This window comes from Lissotriton vulgaris, chromosome 9, assembly GCF_964263255.1.
Source record: "Lissotriton vulgaris chromosome 9, aLisVul1.2, whole genome shotgun sequence".
Taxonomy (NCBI): domain Eukaryota; kingdom Metazoa; phylum Chordata; class Amphibia; order Caudata; family Salamandridae; genus Lissotriton; species Lissotriton vulgaris.
The window spans coordinates 141,832,544-141,851,452 of NC_141697.1; the positions used below are offsets into that span (position 1 = coordinate 141,832,544).

Sequence of the window (18,909 nt, forward strand, 5' to 3'; positions counted from 1 at the left end):
GAGACGACGGCGAGTGTATTCTGTCTCTCGACGCCGACCGTCGCCTGGTTGACGGCGGCGGAGTTGACTTACGTCTTGACGTCGATCTTCTCGTCGACGGAGATCTCGTGGCTTCTCTCGACGCCGATCGTCGCCTAGTTGACGACGGCGGAGCTTTCTTCGTCGTCGGTGATTTTCTTTTCGACGACGATTTCCTCGTCGACGCCGGTCCCGACGTCGACGGAGCTTTATCTTTCGATTTTTCCATCAGATGTTGTTTTTTCAGCGCCGAGCCCGGCGCTGAGGTCGATGGACGCTCTGACTTGCCTTTGGAGGGAGTTCTGGGTCTCTTTGAACTCTTCCTCTCTGTAGATCTTCCCCTCATGGATCTTTGGGCCAAACCATAGAGCCTGTTCCTCTCCCTGTCTTTTAAAGTTCTGTCAGACAGGTTTTGACAATGAGAACAGTCCTTTGGATCGTGATCTTCTGGCAAGCATAAAATACAGACCTCATGAGAGTCCGTTTTTGCCTTCTTGTGGCCACAAGAAGGGCAATCATCGAATAATGAAGGCATCCTGACAGGAAAACCTCACAAAAATTCGACTGCTAAGCAGTTTTTTACTTGACCCTGTATGTAAAAAGTCAAAGTAAATCAAAAAAATGTTCTTTAGAAGCTTTTCTGACTGAAAAAGGCAGAAAAACTGTGGAGCTGTGTATCCAGGGTCCTTCCTGAAGGAGCCGGAAAGAACAACTGACCTAACTGTAACCCCTGAGGCATGATGGGAAGCTAGGGGCAGAGGTGCCTTAAAGGCACAGCGTCAGTTTTGGTACATGCAGCCACAGGGTTAGCTTTTCAGTCTTTTTAGACTGGGTATTTGCAATGCAGCCTGGGAGCTGTATATGCTTACAGTGTCTTATAAGAATTTCTGCTGTTTTCTAAGCATTAAAACAGTTTCTAAACAAGCATTGGTGTTGTTTATCATGTTTCTAATGCTAATACACATGTATGGTGGAAATTCTTCACAGCATATTCCAGCTCTACTGTTTTATTTGGCTGCAATTGCTTATTTTTATATATATATATTTATATATATATGTATATGTATATGTGGGGCACATATAATATATTGTTTCCGGGGTCCCGCGCATGGGCGGGAATATTCTAATGCTTATGACTATTGATGAGGATCCCCTGGAAGAGAACTGTGTGTTTGCTACGTTGAATAAATCCTTTGTCTGACCCTGAGCATGTGTCCCGCTTGCTTTGTAACGAGGTGAGCATTGGAGGTGGATAGTTATCCGGTTTTGCTGAGACCGGTTGGGGGCACGCCCTTTCGTTCTGGTGCACCGCATTTGTATGGGCAAACAAACTGTGGACTTAGGACGGCAAGTGCTAAATGCGGCGCCCCCCATGCGTAAAAATTGCTATTAGGCGAGAATTATCGCAAGGGGAGAGAGGAGGCGGCATTGTGCTGCCTGATTAAGGGGACAGACAAAGGTTGCAACGGAACCAACTTACTTGGGTACTGTGTGGAAGGAGAATCGTTCAGCGCCAAACATTGGGGACATCCTTGAGGTGCTTGGTGGACCAGTCACTGTATTTGGCACCACGAGGGACTACCTTAACCATCATGCAGTTCACCCACAGCTACCAGCAATCAGTACACACCTGCAGCCGAGAGGAGGAGTCGTGGAACTACTTCACAGGGAGTGGTGACCGACCCAAACCTAGGGATGTGCAGCATTCTGTGAGACCGGCACTGATAACGGCCACATTTGGCCAGAAACGTGTCTGCCTATAATCTACAGCGTTTCACGGACTTGGAAGAACTGTGTGTTTGCTACGTTGAATAAATCCTTTGTCTGACCCTGAGCATGTGTCCCGCTTGCTTTGTAACGAGGTGAGCATTGGAGGTGGATAGTTATCCGGTTTTGCTGAGACCGGTTGGGGGCACGCCCTCTCGTTCAGGTGCACCGCATTTGTATCGGCAAACAAACTGTGGACTTAGTACGGCAAGTGCTAAATGCGGCGTCCCCCCATGCGTAAAAATTGCTATTAGGCGAGAATTATCGCAAGGGGAGAGAGGAGGCGGCATTGTGCTGCCTGATTAAGGGGACAAACAGAGGTTGCAACCGAACCAACTTACTTGGGTACTGTGTGGAAGGAGCATCGTTCAGCGCCAAACATTGGGGGCATCCTTGAGGTGCTTGGTGGACCAGTCACTGTATTTGGCACCACGAGGGACTACGTTAACCATCATGCAGTTCACCCACAGCTACCAGCAATCAGTACACACCTGCAACCGGGAGGAGGAGTCGTGGAACTACTTCACAGGGAGTGGTGACTGACCCAAACCCAGGGATGTGCAGCATTCTGTGAGACCTGCACTGATGATGGCCACATTTGGCCAGAAACGCGTCTGCCTATAATCTACAGCATATCACGGACTTGGAAGAACTGTGTGTTTGCTACGTTGAATACATCCTTTGTCTGACCCGGAGCATGTGTCCCGCTTACTTTGTAACTTGGAGGTGGATATATATATATATATATATATATATATATATATATATATATATATCAATGCTCGAAGGTGTCCACCTTTGAGTAGCACGCAAACAGCAGCTTGGTTTATGTATAGGTGAGGACGGGGATCCACTCGTAGACGCCACTCCGTACGGGTCGGCGGTTGCGCACACCGCTTCCGTTAAAGCCCCTGAAGAGAAGCAGATGGAGCTTCGAAACGCGTCGGGCAGATCCCGTATGGAGCGGCGTCTACGAGTGGATCCCCGTCCTCACCTATACATAAACCAAGCTGCTGTTCGCGTGCTACTCAAAGGTGGACACCTTCGAGCATTGATTTATACGCGGCCGTCCAGCCGCGGAGTATGCACCACCCCGGTACCCTGGGGGTCACTAATGTGAAGCAGCAGTCGTACTTGGAATCGAGGACGGGCCCACTTGTGGAGTCCATACAGGACTTGATTGTTTGCTTCCCGGACCACACTTCCCAGAATGCACAGTCTCATTTGAGCCGCTCATTAGTGGGTGTGTTATACATAAAATGGTGAAGTGGGTCGGCGGTTGCGCACACCGCTTCCTTAAAGCCCCTGAAGAGGAGCAGATGAAGCTTCGAAACGCGTCGGGCAGATCCCGTACGGAGCGGCGTCTACGAGTGGATCCCCGTCCTCACCTACACATAAACCAAGCTGCTGTTCGCGTGCTACTCAAAGGTGGACCCCTTCGAGCATTGATTTATACGCGGCCGTCCAGCCGCGGAGTATGCTCCACCCCGGTACCCTGGGGGTCACTAATGTGAAGCAGCAGTCGTACTTGGAATCGAGGACGGGCCCACTTGTGGAGTCCATACAGGACTTGATTGTGTGCTTCCCGGACCACACTTCCCAGAATGCACAGTCTCATTTGAGCCTCCCATCGGTGGGTGTGTTATACATAAAATGGGGAAGTGGGTCGGCGGTTGCGCACACCGCTTCCGTTAAAGCCCCTGAAGAGAAGCAGATGGAGCTTCGAAATGCGTCGGGCAGATCCCGTACGGAGCGGAGTCTACGAGTGGATCCCCGTCCTCACCTATACATAAACCAAGCTGCTGTTCGCGTGCTACTCAAAGGTGGACACCTTCGAGCATTGATATATATATATATATATATATATATATATGCCAAACCTCCGTTTCCCTCGCGCTGCCGTCTCTCACTCAGCCACGAACAGGAACCAGGCACGGACCAAAGTCTTGGATGCAGAAATTACTTTATTGCTGTTGCCATAACGTTTCGGCTCACTTGAGCCTTGATCACATGACAGCAGGTCATAGTGAAAGGTGTGCTTTTAAAGTGCAAGCGCTACCATTTCATTGGGTCACAGTTAAGTAAACATAGTAAACAGACCTGATGCAATATCATTATAAAATAAACAATATGTCCAACAAACAAGGTGCCCCATTGACAGAAGCCTCACACAGGAAGATGAATTATCAGCGTTTAATCAGTGGCAGAAACAGCTTTACAGGTAAGAGCACTTCAGCAGCAATTCATAGAGCCCAACGCGTTTCATGCTCATCTCGCACTTTGTCAAGGGCTTTCAAAACAGATACCAAGCAAATCCCTGCATTTTAAATAGTTCGTGGCACTCGCCCCTGTGGGCGTGGCAGCAGCGCTGCCTCATGCTCTTCGTAGTGCCCGGCTGCAATCTCATGTGAGAAGCTTGGGTACAGTCAATATAAAAATAATAAAATCCTCAGTGGGTCGTGAAGTGTCTCACATCAGTAGAAGCTGCACAGTGACACTCCCACCCCGCGTCTTCCGGCCCATGTGTGCCGGCGTCAATTGGCGTCAACACTGGTTCCGCGCAATGCGGCGGAGCTTCTCATCACGGCAGGACGGGCCGTAGACTATATATATATATATTTTGCATTGCCCCTTTGTTTTTATAGTGAGGATCTTGTTAACATAGGAAATGCGTCTTTTAACTTGCTAGTGACGTTGGCACCATTTGAAAAATCTGTACAAAACTTATCAAAAGAAGTGCATCCACTGTAGCTGCTTCCTTGAAAGTTTTGTGGTGGTCTGTCAAGCGTGGCCAAGAAAGAAGGGGGTCTTAAAACACAATTTCGCCATACAATTTCCATTGGGATTTTTTAACAGGACTGCAGCCCAAATGGGTGAACGGATTATTCCAAACTTTATATGTATTCACTGAAAAACACAAATGTTAAACTGTTGTTATAGGAAGGTGAAAATGTCAGTGACAACGTAACATTTTAAACTAAAAGTACACACTTACATTCACCAGAGATAGATTAATCTAGTGCCTGTAACTCATGCTCTTACTATAATTCGCACCCCTGACAATCACAGTCTTGTCAACTATATGTCAGTTCAAATACTGCAGAGACTGCGATTATTTTATAACTCATGCCTTCACCATGCACAGCTAGTTACCAAACATATTGCATCACTCTTGACATATGAGTGATGCAAAATATTTGGCAATTAGCAGTGCATGGTGAGGGCACGAGTTATAGTCACCTGGGTGCAGCAAGAACCTGCATTGCTCTCGCCGGCAGGAGCAGGTATTTTCTTATTCTCGAGCAGGGTGAGAGCAACCTATGTTTCCCTGCTCCCAAGAGCAAAGGCAGGGAAACAAATGTCTATTCCCACATGGCCGGTAGCCTTTTAGCAGCACCCGCCCGTTGGGTGCAGACAAGCTCCTGCGTGCGCTCCTGTGGGCAGGGCAGCTGTGTCCAGGAGTGGGTTCATCAGGACACAGTTACTGAAGCCAGGCCCAGGGATATGATCCCTGGGGCCTTCAGTGGCTATGGGAGGGGGGCACATTGCACACCTACCCTTGCTTACAATTCAGCTGTGGGAATGTGGTCCCTGAGGCCGTGATCATCTCCGGTAGGGGGGCCGTGCGCCCCCCTCCCCATACTTAATGTAGTGACCCCTGAGGGATGGTGTTCCCAGTGTCACAATGGCATTTATTTATTTATATCTTGTATAGCGCAGGACTCGACCCCCGAAGGGGTATCTCCGCGCTTGCGCTTTGCTACAGGTGTTCAAACTGGTTTATAAGCTGAGAGGTGTCTAGCATTGGTGGGCGCAAGCCCTCCTCCCCCTCAATTAAACTATCCTGCCCAAGGGGATGGTGTCCACTGGCCCTTGAAAGGCTTGGGGAGGGAAGGTGGTTGCCCCTTCCCTTTAATTATTTTAACTGGCTCAGGGAATGGGGTCTCAGGGGCTGCAATCGGCTCTATTGTTATTGTTATTGTTATTTTTGATTTGTATCGCGCCCAATCACCTGCAGGTCTCTAGGCGCTCGGAAATCGATGGTAAGACATTAACTGCCTTACTTAGGCGGGACTCATAGTATTCAGCTTTAGCTAGAGCAATAGACTTTTTAGAGCAATAGACTCTAGGAGGCAGGCTGGGTGCCCCCTACCCTCAATTAAACTATCCGGCCCAGGGGATGGTGACCCCAGGACCGACTCTGGAAGAGGGGCCTTGCACCCCCACCTCTTTTCTCAAGAGGCCCCAGGGTATGGGGTACCTTGGGCCCGAATCAGCTTGGGAGCAGAGCCCCACTCATGCCCCCCATTAATTAAAAAGACAGGGGCCACCATTTCTTTATCTTTTTGCACAATCCTGCAGGGATATTGAGGGATCGTAGCAAAAACACCTGACTTTATTTTGTATTTTAGGCTTGGAGAGGTCTTTCTGCGACCCCCCACAAGGACTAGCGGAGCAGGATATCACTATCTTGCCCCTTTATATAATTGTTTTTTAATTGTAAGATACAGGACTAAGTTCCCAAGTCCTATAATTGTAGATTATATCGCGCTTACTACCCCTGATGAGGCATCGAAGTGCTTTACGCCAGGCATTACGCTGCTCCAGAACCCAAGGTTAATGGTTAGTTCAGTGTTAGTGGTTACTGTTTGTTATTGGAATTAGTCTGGTGCGCTCAAAGCAAACCATTCCATGCAGTCATTTCATTTTTTTATGGTGGACCAAACTAATAGTTGTTGGTTGCAATAATTAATAAAGGGACGGGAAGGTGATCTCAAGCATGTGGTTGGTGGAATTAATGCATGAGTTAGAGGAGATTGCGTATAGTTATGGTGCATAGGTACGACTTTCAGCGTAAGGAGGCTTGATTGAGGTCATGTAAATTAGTTGTGGGAAATTTTCCGAAATAGAGAAAAGTCAAAGGTGCATGTGTCAAAGTAGATTGTGCTCAGAGAGAGAGGAGGCTTGCAGATACTGACTGCCAGCAGCTAGCCATGTTAACCCCTTCGCTGCGGCGGCTATTCCGCCGCAGCGCTAAGGGGGTGGGGCACCCGCGCGGCGGCTCCATACTAGTGACGGAACCGCTCCATCACGGCTCGCGGGCGAGCTGTGCTTGTGACGGAACGGTTCCTTCACGATCCCGCCCACCCATTAAAGCGTCAGCGCAGGCACGAAATCAGCGCCGCGCAGGCGCGGCGAGCGGGCCGTGACGGAACCGTTCCGTCACAAGCACAGCTCACCCGTGGCTCGTGACGGAGCGGTTCCGTCACAAGCATGGGAGGGGTTAAAAAAAGTCTATGTAAAACGCATGGGGATTTTGCATTTTGGGACCCCCTCCTTTTCTCGGTCTCTGCTTGACAGTTCACCTCAAAACGTTTTATGCACAAACTAGGCAAAAAAGAGCACTTTTGTTGAATGTTTAGTGAAGGTTCGTCAAACGGTGCCATGGTTATTAGCAGGACAAAAAATACATTTCCTATGGAAACGTTTTGAGATGTTGATGAAAATCTGGATGCAATTGGGTAGCATATGATAAAATCTGTATTAACAATTTATTATGAAATTGTGAACCTTTTAATAACTTATTAGTTAAAGCCTATCCAGGAATCTCATGTCGCTTCTACAAATAGTGTATTTGCGATATATATATATAAATATACGTTTCTTTGTGCCTGCCTCTCTCTGCTTTTCAATATATGTTTCTTTCTGGCTGCCTCTTTTTTTCTCTCTCCTCCTCTCTTTCTCGTCTTTTCCCCTCTCTGCTGCTCTCTTTCTTCTCCCTATCTCTTCCTCCCTCATTTACTCCCAATGTGTTCTTTGTTATTGTCCGTCCTGCTAATCCTCTAATGGTTTAACTCCTTGGACGGACGGCTGCTGCTCCTAGACATTAATAGGATTGGCCCCGGAAGAAGGAAGGGGCTGCTTCGGAGCTACAGCCGCTGCTCCTTCGGAAACAGACATAACCCTGATGGCCAGGGCAGAGGCAGAGACAATCTAATCAGAGCCATTATTGGGTGACGCGCGGCCCTCGCGCCTCTCGGGGGACCATGCACCTGCTGGGATCTTTCAGCAACAGCTGGGTGCGATGGCAGAACATTCATAAGGCCGGGCTGCTGCCGGCAGGGGAGGCGGCGCCGGCGCTGGAGGTGGGTGTTTCTCGGATACCTTTCCTTCCTGGGGAGCTTCCCGCATGTGCGTCCCCAGAAAGGCCTCACAGCAACCAGGAGTTTGCTTAAAAGAGCCTGGCTGGAGGTTTGTCTGTGGGTGTGGGCTGGGGGTGGGAGTGAACATCCCTCGAGGGGCTCTGAAGGCTTGCTACACCTGGTAGTTGAGACTAGGAACGTGAAACCAGCACCCACAACTCATGCTTTGTAGCCAGTGCCTCTGAGAGGGGGTCCATGTGGTATATTGTATTGTAATTGCATTTACATAGCGCTTACTACACCTGACGAGGCGTCGAAGCGCTTTTTCGGTGACTAGCACGCTACTCCGGGACCCATGGAGGATTAGTGTTGAATTAGTATAGTGAAACATGCAAGTACATTTTAAGTGGTGGATAGGTTAGTCAGTTATTTGGATTTGGGATGATAGCAGAAGGATAGAGGAGGAAAAAAGGTTTGTATTAATATAGCGCTTGTTACCCCTGATGGGGTGCTGAAGCACGCTACTCCGGAACCCATAAAGGATTAGTGGTGAATTAGTATAGTTGAATATGGAATTTGAGAAGTAAACATGTTAGTCTGTTACTTTTGATTGAAAAGGATAGAGGAGGGATAAAAGAATGTAGGATTTTTTTTAAGGTACTAGTAGAAGGAGGGGACTTTTAGATGAGTAAAAATGAGTTTTGGAGGGACGTACATAACTTGAGCCTGGTCTGTGGGGCGAATGGAGGGCTGAAACCAGGACTGAGCACCCGTCACTCATGCTTTGTAGTCAGTGTCTATGAGAGGGGCTCATACAGCATACAGTAGGTGTGTGTGTCTGTGTGTGTGGGGGGGTGGGTGTAATGGGGTGCAGAGGAGTCTAGCGCCTATCACTCATACTGAATCCCTAGAGGCCAGGACGGGGTCTAGAGGTGCTGCTGTCTGGAAGTTGAGACCAGGACCCATCACTCATTCTCAGTGCTCAGTTACTTTACGAAGGGCCCATGTGAGTTAAGTGAGCCTGGCCTAGGAGGGAGTAGGGGCGTGGAACTCATGTTTTCCCCCAAAACTCCCTGAGGGGGACTCCTAATGGTCTGACCTCGGGTGGTTGAGACCCATCACTCGTGCCTTGTAATCAATGCCACTGTGAGTGTGTAATAGTGTTACTGAGAGGGGTCCTTTCAGTGTAAACGAGCCTGGTCTGTAGTAGGGGGCAACAATGCTGAAGCCACACCTCCCACTCATACCGAATCCAAGAAACTGTGAGAAGGTCTCTTGAGGTGCTGCTCTTCTGGAGTTGGGAGATCATAGCCCATCACTCGTGGTTAGAACACAACGAGTGGAAAGGATCTCTCATCCCCTATTTGCCCCGCCAGCTCGCTCTGCCCCAATGAACCTTATCCTGTACCTGCAAACCCATTTAAAGTGCTCATTGCCTCATAGCTGGGTTTAGGCTTTTTGATGTCCCTACATGCGTACACTGTTACCGTCTAGGGGTCCTGAGTGGCGTGCATGGGGTGTAAGTGAGCCTGGTCTGCGAAAAGTGGTGTCAGAATCTCCGCGTCCATCACTTGTGCGCATCCACTAGTGCCCCTGAGGGAAGGTCCGTGGGCTTTACCCAAGCCAGATCTCTGGTTCCGGGGAGATGGTTACAGAATCTGGGCGAAACGTATGACTTCAGGGACGTTTGGGTCAAATTAATACACATTTGTTTGAACACAAGCAAGCATGGCACAGAACCTTGTTGCTTTAAGTGTCCACGCTTGTGGGTATATTGTTATGTACCGCGCACAGGAGTACACAGTTTCCACTCAATACTCCTGGGTGCACGGTGTCCAGCCTTGTGGCTTCCTGTGCACATGATCATGTGATGCTGGAGGACTCTGCTCACTAGGACTCATGCTTAAAAGTTGCCTCTTTGGACCCACAAGAGTGTAAAAAGGAGGCTTGTCTTTGAGCCAGGATATCTCACAATAATGGCCTGCGCTGCTAGCACCAGGGCGTCTCAACCCAAATCCTGGTCCCTGAGGTCGGAGTCTAGTTTCAAGCCTTGACGCTGGGATTGTTTTAGGCTTTGTTCGTGTTCGTGTTCGCAGGGATTACAATGTCCTCAGCGCCGAGATACCCCTGTAGGGGTGATTTGTGCACGATATCAAATTAAATTAACATAACAAAATCAAAACCTAACAGAGACACGACCTGGGATGTTCACGTCTCCCACTTCATACTAAGCTCACTACCAGGGATGTATTTGGGCTCCTTTCCAAACTGAATGTGGTGATCTAGTGTCCTGTTGAGTTTTTTAAAATATCTTTTAAAAGCTCAGTCGACCTCAACTAGAAGGTTCTTGACTGCTAAGCACAAAGATCATGGATCTAGTCTTGATTTAGCCTTGATGGGACAGGAAGAAAGGGATAAGATCCGGGTTAAAGGGTAAATAACTCTGCACATCGGATCAAGTCAGCCTCGCCTGGGGTGTGCTAGTAAGTCAGTGGGGAGGGTGTGCTCTTGGATTTGAAGCACCCGCCTAAGTTCAAGCGCATAGCAGCCATGACAGAAATGTAGTAACATGAAAGTGCACATTCTGTGGCCTGAGCTGTCAGTAATCTGCCAAATGAAGGCGTGTTCTCATAGATTGAAAAGAAAAAAACACTGCCTTGCACTGTGGGGTGCACCTGGGCGAACAACACCTTCCTTTCACCAAAGAGATCATGGGCTGGATGTAGGTAATTTGGATTTACGGATTTATAAATACCGAATTTACCGATTCGGTATTTATGAATCGGTAAATCCAATGTAGGTAATAATTTGGTAGAAAATACCGAATCGGTAGGATTCGGTATTTACCAAATTGGTAATATTTGCCATTGATTCCTATGGGCCTGGAGGCCCATAGGAATGAATGTCAATTACCGAATCGGTAATTACCGATTCGGTAAATACCGAAAAATTCAAGGATGGCAGGGTGTCACTTTGACACCCTGTTGCACCCCTGATTAGTGCTTGTGTGCCATGTGGCACACATACATGCCCTTAGGGCATTTACAACTGTGCCATGTGGAACACATACATGCCCTTAGGGCATGTATGTGTGCCACATGGCACAGTTGTAAATGCACATATTTGCATTTACATAGGAATTCATTATTTACGACCAACTAATAGTTGGTGGTAAATAACAAATCCATAAAGCCCTGTAGCACTGTTTACAGTGCTACCTACATTACAAAATACAGATTCGGTAATTTCGAATCGGTAATTTTACCGATTCAGTAAAATTACCGATTCGGTAAAATTACTGATTCGGTAAAATTACTGAATCTGTATTTTGAGATGCCCTACATCTCAGTATCCAAATACCGGTCGGTAACGGCCTAAAATCGGTATTTGCGGCCGTTACCGACCGGTATTTGGATACCTACATCTAGCCCCATATGAGTTAAGCCTAAGAAAAAATAGGGAAACAACTGATATCTAGTAGTTTAAAAAAGGAAAGCGGGAGTTGAGGAGATAAAGTAAGTATTTATGGAAATATATACTGTGTGAACCTAGCTACCATGCTTGGTCTTCAACCTAGATCCAAGAGGGCTAGATCCATGCCTGATTTTTCATGATAACAGCTGACTGCCTAAATGAGTTTCATTGTGTACACATTTACCTTATGTGGCCATCCTGAAAATATAGCATGGATCTTGGTTTTGGATGCCAATGGATGCCACTGCTACACAGTGGTACAAAAGGGGGGTGGTGATGGACGGAGCATCTGAATCAATCAAACACTCACACCCAGTCAAAAGATCTGGGTTTAATCCATCACCGTTCTTTAGCCCACTCTGCCACCCCAGTTCAGTCATGGCTATATGCAAATCAGTCTGACCCTGTGCCTCATGGGAACAGTCCAACCCGAACTGCCAAGCCATGTCTTCCCTGGACCGGAAACAAGCTTCCGAGGACCGGTTTCTGGCATTCCAGCCATCTTCTGCCCAGCTTGCTTGAATCCAGTGGCAAAGTGAGCAAGGGACTCACGTCTGAGCATACCCTGCCACACTTATGGCGGCCAAAAGCAGTACAAAAGGGGGTGGTGATGGACGGAAGGGTGTGAGTGTTTGATTGATTCAGATGCTCCGTCCATCACCACCCCCCTTTTGTACCGCTTTTGGCCGCCATAAGTGAGTCCCTTGCTCACTTTGCCACTGGATTCAAGCAAGCCGGGCTGAAGACAGCTGGAATGCCAGAAACCGGTCCTCGGAAGCTTGTTTCCGGTCCAGGGAAGACATGGCTTGGCAGTTCGGGCTGGACTGTTCCCATGAGGCACAGGGTCAGACTGATTTGCATATAACCATGTCTGAACTGGGGTGGCAGAGTGGGCTAAAGAACGGTGATGGATTAAACCCAGATCTTTTGACTGGGTGTGAGTGTTTGATTGATTCAGATGCTCCGTCCATCACCACCCCCCTTTTGTACCGCTTTTGGCCGCCATAAGTGTGGCAGGGTATGCTCAGACGTGAGTCCCTTGCTCACTTTGCCACTGGATTCAAGCAAGCCGGGCTGAAGACGGCTGGAATGCCAGAAACCGGTCATCGGAAGCTTGTTTCCGATCCAGGGAAGACATGGCTTGGCAGTTCGGGCTGGACTGTTCCCATGAGGCACAGGGTCAGACTGATTTGCATATAACCATGTCTGAACTGGGGTGGCAGAGTGGGCTAAAGAACGGTGATGGATTAAACCCAGATCTTTTGACTGGGTGTGAGTGTTTGATTGATTCAGATGCTCTGTCCATCACCACCCCCCTTTTGTACCACTTTTGGCCGCCATAAGTGTGGCAGGGTATGCTCAGACGTGAGTCCCTTGCTCACTTTGCCACTGGATTCAAGCAAGCCGGGCTTAAGACGGCTGGAATGCCAGAAAGCAGTTCTCTAAAGCTTGTTTGTGGTCCAGGGAAGACATGGCTTGGCAGTTCGGGCTGGACTGTTCCCATGAGGCACAGGGTCAGACTGATTTGCATATAACCATGTCTGAACTGGGGTGGCAGAGTGGGCTAAAGAACGGTGATGGATTAAACCCAGATCTTTTGACTGGGTGTGAGTGTTTGATTGATTCAGATGCTCCGTCCATCACCACCCCCCTTTTGTACCGCTTTTGGCCGCCATAAGTGTGGCAGGGTAAGCTCAGACGTGAGTCCCTTGCTCACTTTGCCACGGGATTCAAGCAAGCCGGGCTGAAGACGGCTGGAATGCCAGAAACCAGTTCTCTAAAGCTTGTTTCCGGTCCAGGGAAGACATGGCTTGGCAGTTCGGGCTGGTCTGTTCCCATGAGGCACAGGGTCAGACTGATTTGCATATAACCATGTCTGAACTGGGAAGGCAGAGTGGGCTAAAGAACGGTGATGGATTAAACCCAGATCTTTTGACTGGGTGTGAGTGTTTGATTGATTCAGATGCTCCGTCCATCACCACCCCCCTTTTGTACCGCTTTTGGCCGCCATAAGTGTGGCAGGGTAAGCTCAGACGTGAGTCCCTTGCTCACTTTGCCACTGGATTCAAGCAAGCCGGGCTGAAGACGGCTGGAATGCAAGAAACCAGTCCTCGGAAGCTTGTTTCCGGTCCAGGGAAGACATGGCTTGGCAGTTCGGGCTGGACTGTTCCCATGAGGCACAGGGTCAGACTGATTTGCATATAACCATGTCTGAACTGGGGTGGCAGAGTGGGCTAAAGAACGGTGATGGATTAAACCCAGATCTTTTGACTGGGTGTGATTGTTTGATTGATTCAGATGCTCCGTCCATCACCACCCCCCTTTTGTACTGCTACACAGCAGCAGAGGTCTGTACCTTAGAAAAGAGATACAAATGAGGGCAAGCATGACTAGCTTAGAACTGTGATAGATACTGGGTAAGAGATCAAAGCAATTACTTCTAGCCGGAGGAGGTTCTTCAAGATGAGGTTCATCAGATTCTTCCTGCAGTGGGTGGGCAGAGGAATTTTGGGATCTGCGTCGAGTTGAAATCCAGGCAACGGCACTGACATGAAGTTAAACTAATTTCTATGCTAGCCAAGTAGCAGCTATTTTACAACTACCATTAGACAAGCATTTGCAATGCAATCAGTCTCGCCTTTGGGACCTTATATGTATTTAGCTATGCAGTACATTAGCCTGGGTGCTGAAACATCTACTGTTCTTTAACATGGAGGAAAAGTAAGCACCAAGCTGTGTGGCACGCCAGGTATTGGAAAACATGGAGAGAAATATTGCCTTTCAGCGGGAAATGGTATAGTCAAAAGCTTTGTTTTTAACATAAAATCAGGGCCTTCGGTGGTCATATCACTGAAAATAAAAGATTTGAAAAAAATAATATTGTCTACGGGTGCTTGTGAAAGTCTATTTCTATGGACTGGAATCTAGAGAATGCTAAAGTGATTCTGTTATTTTACTGACCTCTGCTGGTCGTTTTCTATCAAGAAAGTTAAATAGAGGAAGTGCCAGAAAAATAAAAATAGAAAGTCCCTCAGCAGAAAGGAATTCTGGAATTTTACTGACCTCTATTGGTCGTTTTCTATCAAGACAGTTAAATAGAGGCAGTTGAACAAGCAGAAAGCAATTCTGGCATTTTACTGACCTCTACTGGTTATTTTCTATCAAGACAGTTAAATAGAGGCAGTTGAACACAAAAGAAAGTCCCTAAGCGTAAGCTGACAAGTCCTAGGGCTGTTCTCCAGAGCCCACAAAGTATATTCACATATAAGTCTATACTAAATTATATACAAGAGGTCTTGAATGCTCGACCTAACAGGCTATTCCTGCAAAGTTGCAAGGGAGTGAATAACTTTTTACACCATGCCTCATGTAGTCTTGACATGATACAGCTGCTCCTCAGTTAAACTAAACTGGATTTTAGTGCAGGGCTCTCTCCTTTATGATACAAGCACAAGGCAATCTGTTCTTTACAAGCTATATTGATGCACCGTATGCACTAGGCAAGCTATTGCTAAAATGTTGAATAAACTGCAGACTGCACATACTGTTATCGTAGTATACATTCTAAGCAAGTATATCAATCATGTTTCACAGATGGAAGGCGCTGTCCTGTACAGTAGTTGCCTCTCGCCACTGACCTCATGATCCCCAACTCTCTTATCTTCCTTCTCCTGGTCTTGGTTCCATTAAATTTGTCACCTCTTGCCTCATGTTTTATCCTCTTCACTTTTTTCAGATAATGTCGCTCCTGGTTGAAATAGAGACTCTGAAGAGCCAGTATGAGCAGATGGTCTCTGATCTGCTCAAGTGGATCAAACAAAAGGTGCTGGAGATGAACGATCAATGCTTTCCCAACTCCCTGAAGGGAATGAAGCAGCTCATGCTGAAGTTCAAGACGTATCGCACTGTGGAGAAGCCCCCCAAGTACCAGGAACGAGGCATGATTGAGGCTCACCTCTTTAACATCCAGACCAAGATGAGGGCAAACAACCTTCGTCCAAATGCACCCCCCGAAGGTAAATCTCTGAGTGACATTGAGAAGTTCTGGTCCCTTCTGGAGAAGACTGAGCATAACCGGGAGAAAGCCCTTCAGCGGGAGCTGGTCAGATTGGAGAAGTTGGAACAGTTGGCCGAGAGGTTCCAAAAAAAGGCAGCGCTCCGCAGAAGCTACCTGCAGGACATGACCAGAGTGGTCGAGAGGCAAAACGTCCAGCCTGAGACCTTTGACCAGGCCGAGGCTGCCACTAAAAAAATGGAGGCCATCGAAGCTGACATGTTGCCTCGGGAGCAGCGGTTTCGGGCGCTTGCTGATATGGCAGCCATCATTGCACAGGAGAATTACCACAGCAAGAACCCAATTTTACAAACGTGAGTGAACATGATGCACTTTATACTTGTTTGGCAAAAAATGATATCGAATATTAAACTGTATGGTTTTTATTTTGCGCTTAAAGCTTGCAGCAGGTGCTAAACTACACCACACATCAAGGTGCTGGTTACACACAAAATAAAGATAAAATGACAGCAAACAAAATCAAAATCCAATCCATTAAGGGTACACAAATAACATTAAACGTGATATTTCTTCAGGAAAGGGAAAGTCAAAATATAGCATACAATAAAAATACAGAAAACATAAAAGGAATAATGATCACCTCGGTAATTACTTAAGAATAACATCAAACTAATTTCAACATTTCTCATTGATTCACTTCGAAGTGTGTTAGATTTAAATTGACTAATGCAGGAATACTGCAAAAGCAACACTTTGTTTCTCATAAAAATAGGCTGAAACTCTCCTCAGTACTCCTTAAAAACATTTCTATTGCTGACTCTATGCTAATGTAATAATTGCATTTAACAGTATCCCCATGTCCAGACTTTTAACTCGGTACACCAAACATTTATCGCTATCCTCCCTATCCTTAAAGTTATCCTCAAACCCTTAACCCTAGGCCCCGAAACCTGGTCCATTAACCTCTAACTTGTAACCACATGGGCTTGATCCATGTACTGCCAATCTTTAACCCATAGTGCCTTAACACCTAACATCTATATCCCCACCCATAATGCTACAGCCCAAACCGTTATCTCTGTCCCTTAATCCTTAACCCTATATTCTTGACCCTTTACTTATACAATTCATCACTATATTATACACCCCTAACTCTTTACCCTTAAACCCTATCTCCCAAACCCATAACCCTATATCTTAAAACCATACTTTTTACCCTACTGCTTAACCATATAGACCTAACCCTTAAACCTTTACCCAAACCCATGAACCTTAACCCTAAAATGCAAACCTTGAGCCCTATTCCCCAAATGCGTAACCCTGTACACCAAGGGCCAGATGTAGGTAAATTAGATTTACAGATTTTTAATTACCGAATGTTACCGATTCGGTGATTAAAAATCGGTAAATCTAAAGGGTGGATATGTAGGTATATACAGATGTTGAAATAGCGAATCCTTAACAATCGGTATTTACCGATTCTGTAAATACAGATTCGGTAATGCCCATTCATTCCTATGGGCTTCAAAGCCCATAGGAATGAATGGGCATTACCGATTCGGTATTTACAGAATCTGTAAATACCGATTCACACAAGGGTGCAGGGGGTGTCACTTTGACACCCTCTGGCACCCCCAAAACAGGCAAGGGTGCCATGTGGCAGGCATACCTGCCCTAAGGGCAGGTCTGCCTGTCACATGGCATAGGTGTGCAAGCACACATGTGCATGCACACCTGAATCGGTATTTTACCATCAAATTGGATTTGATGGTAAAATACCGATTCGTTAAGGCTCCTGGGACTCTGAAGAGTCCCACCTACATCGGAGAATTACCGAATCAGTAAAAATACCTATTCGGTATTTTACAGAATCGGTAAATTTACCGAATCGGTAAATTTACCGATTCTGTAAAATTGAGCCCCTACATACCATTTCAGGTATACCGGTCGGTAATGGCCGAAAATACCGATTTTCGGCCGTTACCGACCGACCTACATCGGGCCCCAAATCCTTAATTACAAACATCAAACGCTTACCATATAACTTTCATCTTTAGCCCCTTACTCTTAATAGCTTCAGCCCTTGGCATATAACCATAGCCCTATATCTCAAAGCCTTAAACCTATACCCTAACCTCATAAAGCTAAAGCACAAATCTTAATCCTATACCCACACCCTTACCCATATACCTATAACCCCTAACATCACACCCTTGACCTCTATACCCTAACTTATATACCCCAAAACTTAAAACCCATAGCCAACACTCTAAAACCTGTAGCGCAAGACCATCACACTATGAATTTAGCCCCATACTCTTGACATTTATGAAATGTAATCACTATACCTCTTAAAACGTATCCAAAACACTTGTCCCATTAACCCTCGCATTATACCCTTATCATTATATCCCTAACCCCCTTAACCTATATACCCCTAACCCTTTTCTTCTAACTCTTGACCCCATAACACCTGATCTCTGTACCTCAAACCCTCAGTCATATACTCCTAACCCTCAACCCTGTACACTTAACCTCTATATCTATACCGTATACACCTATTCTGATAACTCATTCCACCATTCCTCCTTTCACACTATCCTTACTTCAACATATTTTGGAAACAAACACTTGGGAAGTGTTTACTTTTTAAGTATTGAGAAGTGTTATATTTAGAAGTGTTACTTTTGAGATTTTAAGGCAATACTCGATATTTTCAATGCAGGCTCTGTAACATCCCCCTTCCATTCAGGTACATAATGGTGTACAACACACCCCCCTTTATAAATCAACAGTCTGTCTCCTTGCCATTGCCATAGCTACACCAGAAACAGTATTACAGGGAAGGCTTTCATAAGCATTTTGTTTATTGGTGTGTCGCAGACCAAACATAGTGGCCTCTTATGGACTTCGGCTAGGACACCATGTAGTGTAGTTCCTATATTCCCAATAGGCTCTGCGCATTGGAATAATATATTCAGCAGTGGAGAAGTAGGACTGAGGTCGACTAGGTCTCTACTGACTATATTAGACTTAAGGTTTGCCAGCTAGCTCAGAGGTCACTAGAAACTTTCTCGAATAAACTAGGAGGAGTTTAACCTCCCTGGATAGACAAGAAGGGATTAGCTTCCGACAACCATATAAAAATGACAACTTTGCTCCCTCAGAATAAGAGTGTATCTCTACAGTCGTGTCAAACGAATAGACAGCTATTTTACTCAGTCAAATGTGCGTACTTAGTTTCACCAGAGTGCAGAGAAAAGAGAGACGGGCGTTTTCAATAAAAAGGTGTAATTTATTGAGCAGCCTTCTTTCTCATGCAAGAGAAATGAATTGCCATAATTGCAATACTTAATGTAAAGTGCGTACAGTAAAAGAAGTATTATAAAATATTACTGTAAAAGCATTGATATGGTTTCTTAGCCATAAGATACTTTAAAATGGATAAAATATATACATACATATATACATTGACTAACGTACTCAACTGGT

General features: G+C 46.4%; 1 protein-coding gene across 1 annotated transcript in view; it reads left to right on the plus strand.

The window, feature by feature from the left end:
- The window catches only part of SPTBN5 (spectrin beta, non-erythrocytic 5), a 2,284,272-nt gene that overhangs the window by 148,487 nt on the left and 2,116,876 nt on the right, over positions 1–18,909 (plus strand). The window contains exon 7 of the mRNA XM_086937224.1: positions 15,139–15,770. Coding sequence (XP_086793350.1) covers positions 15,139–15,770 — 632 coding nt within the window. The remainder of the gene's footprint in view (positions 1–15,138; positions 15,771–18,909) is intronic.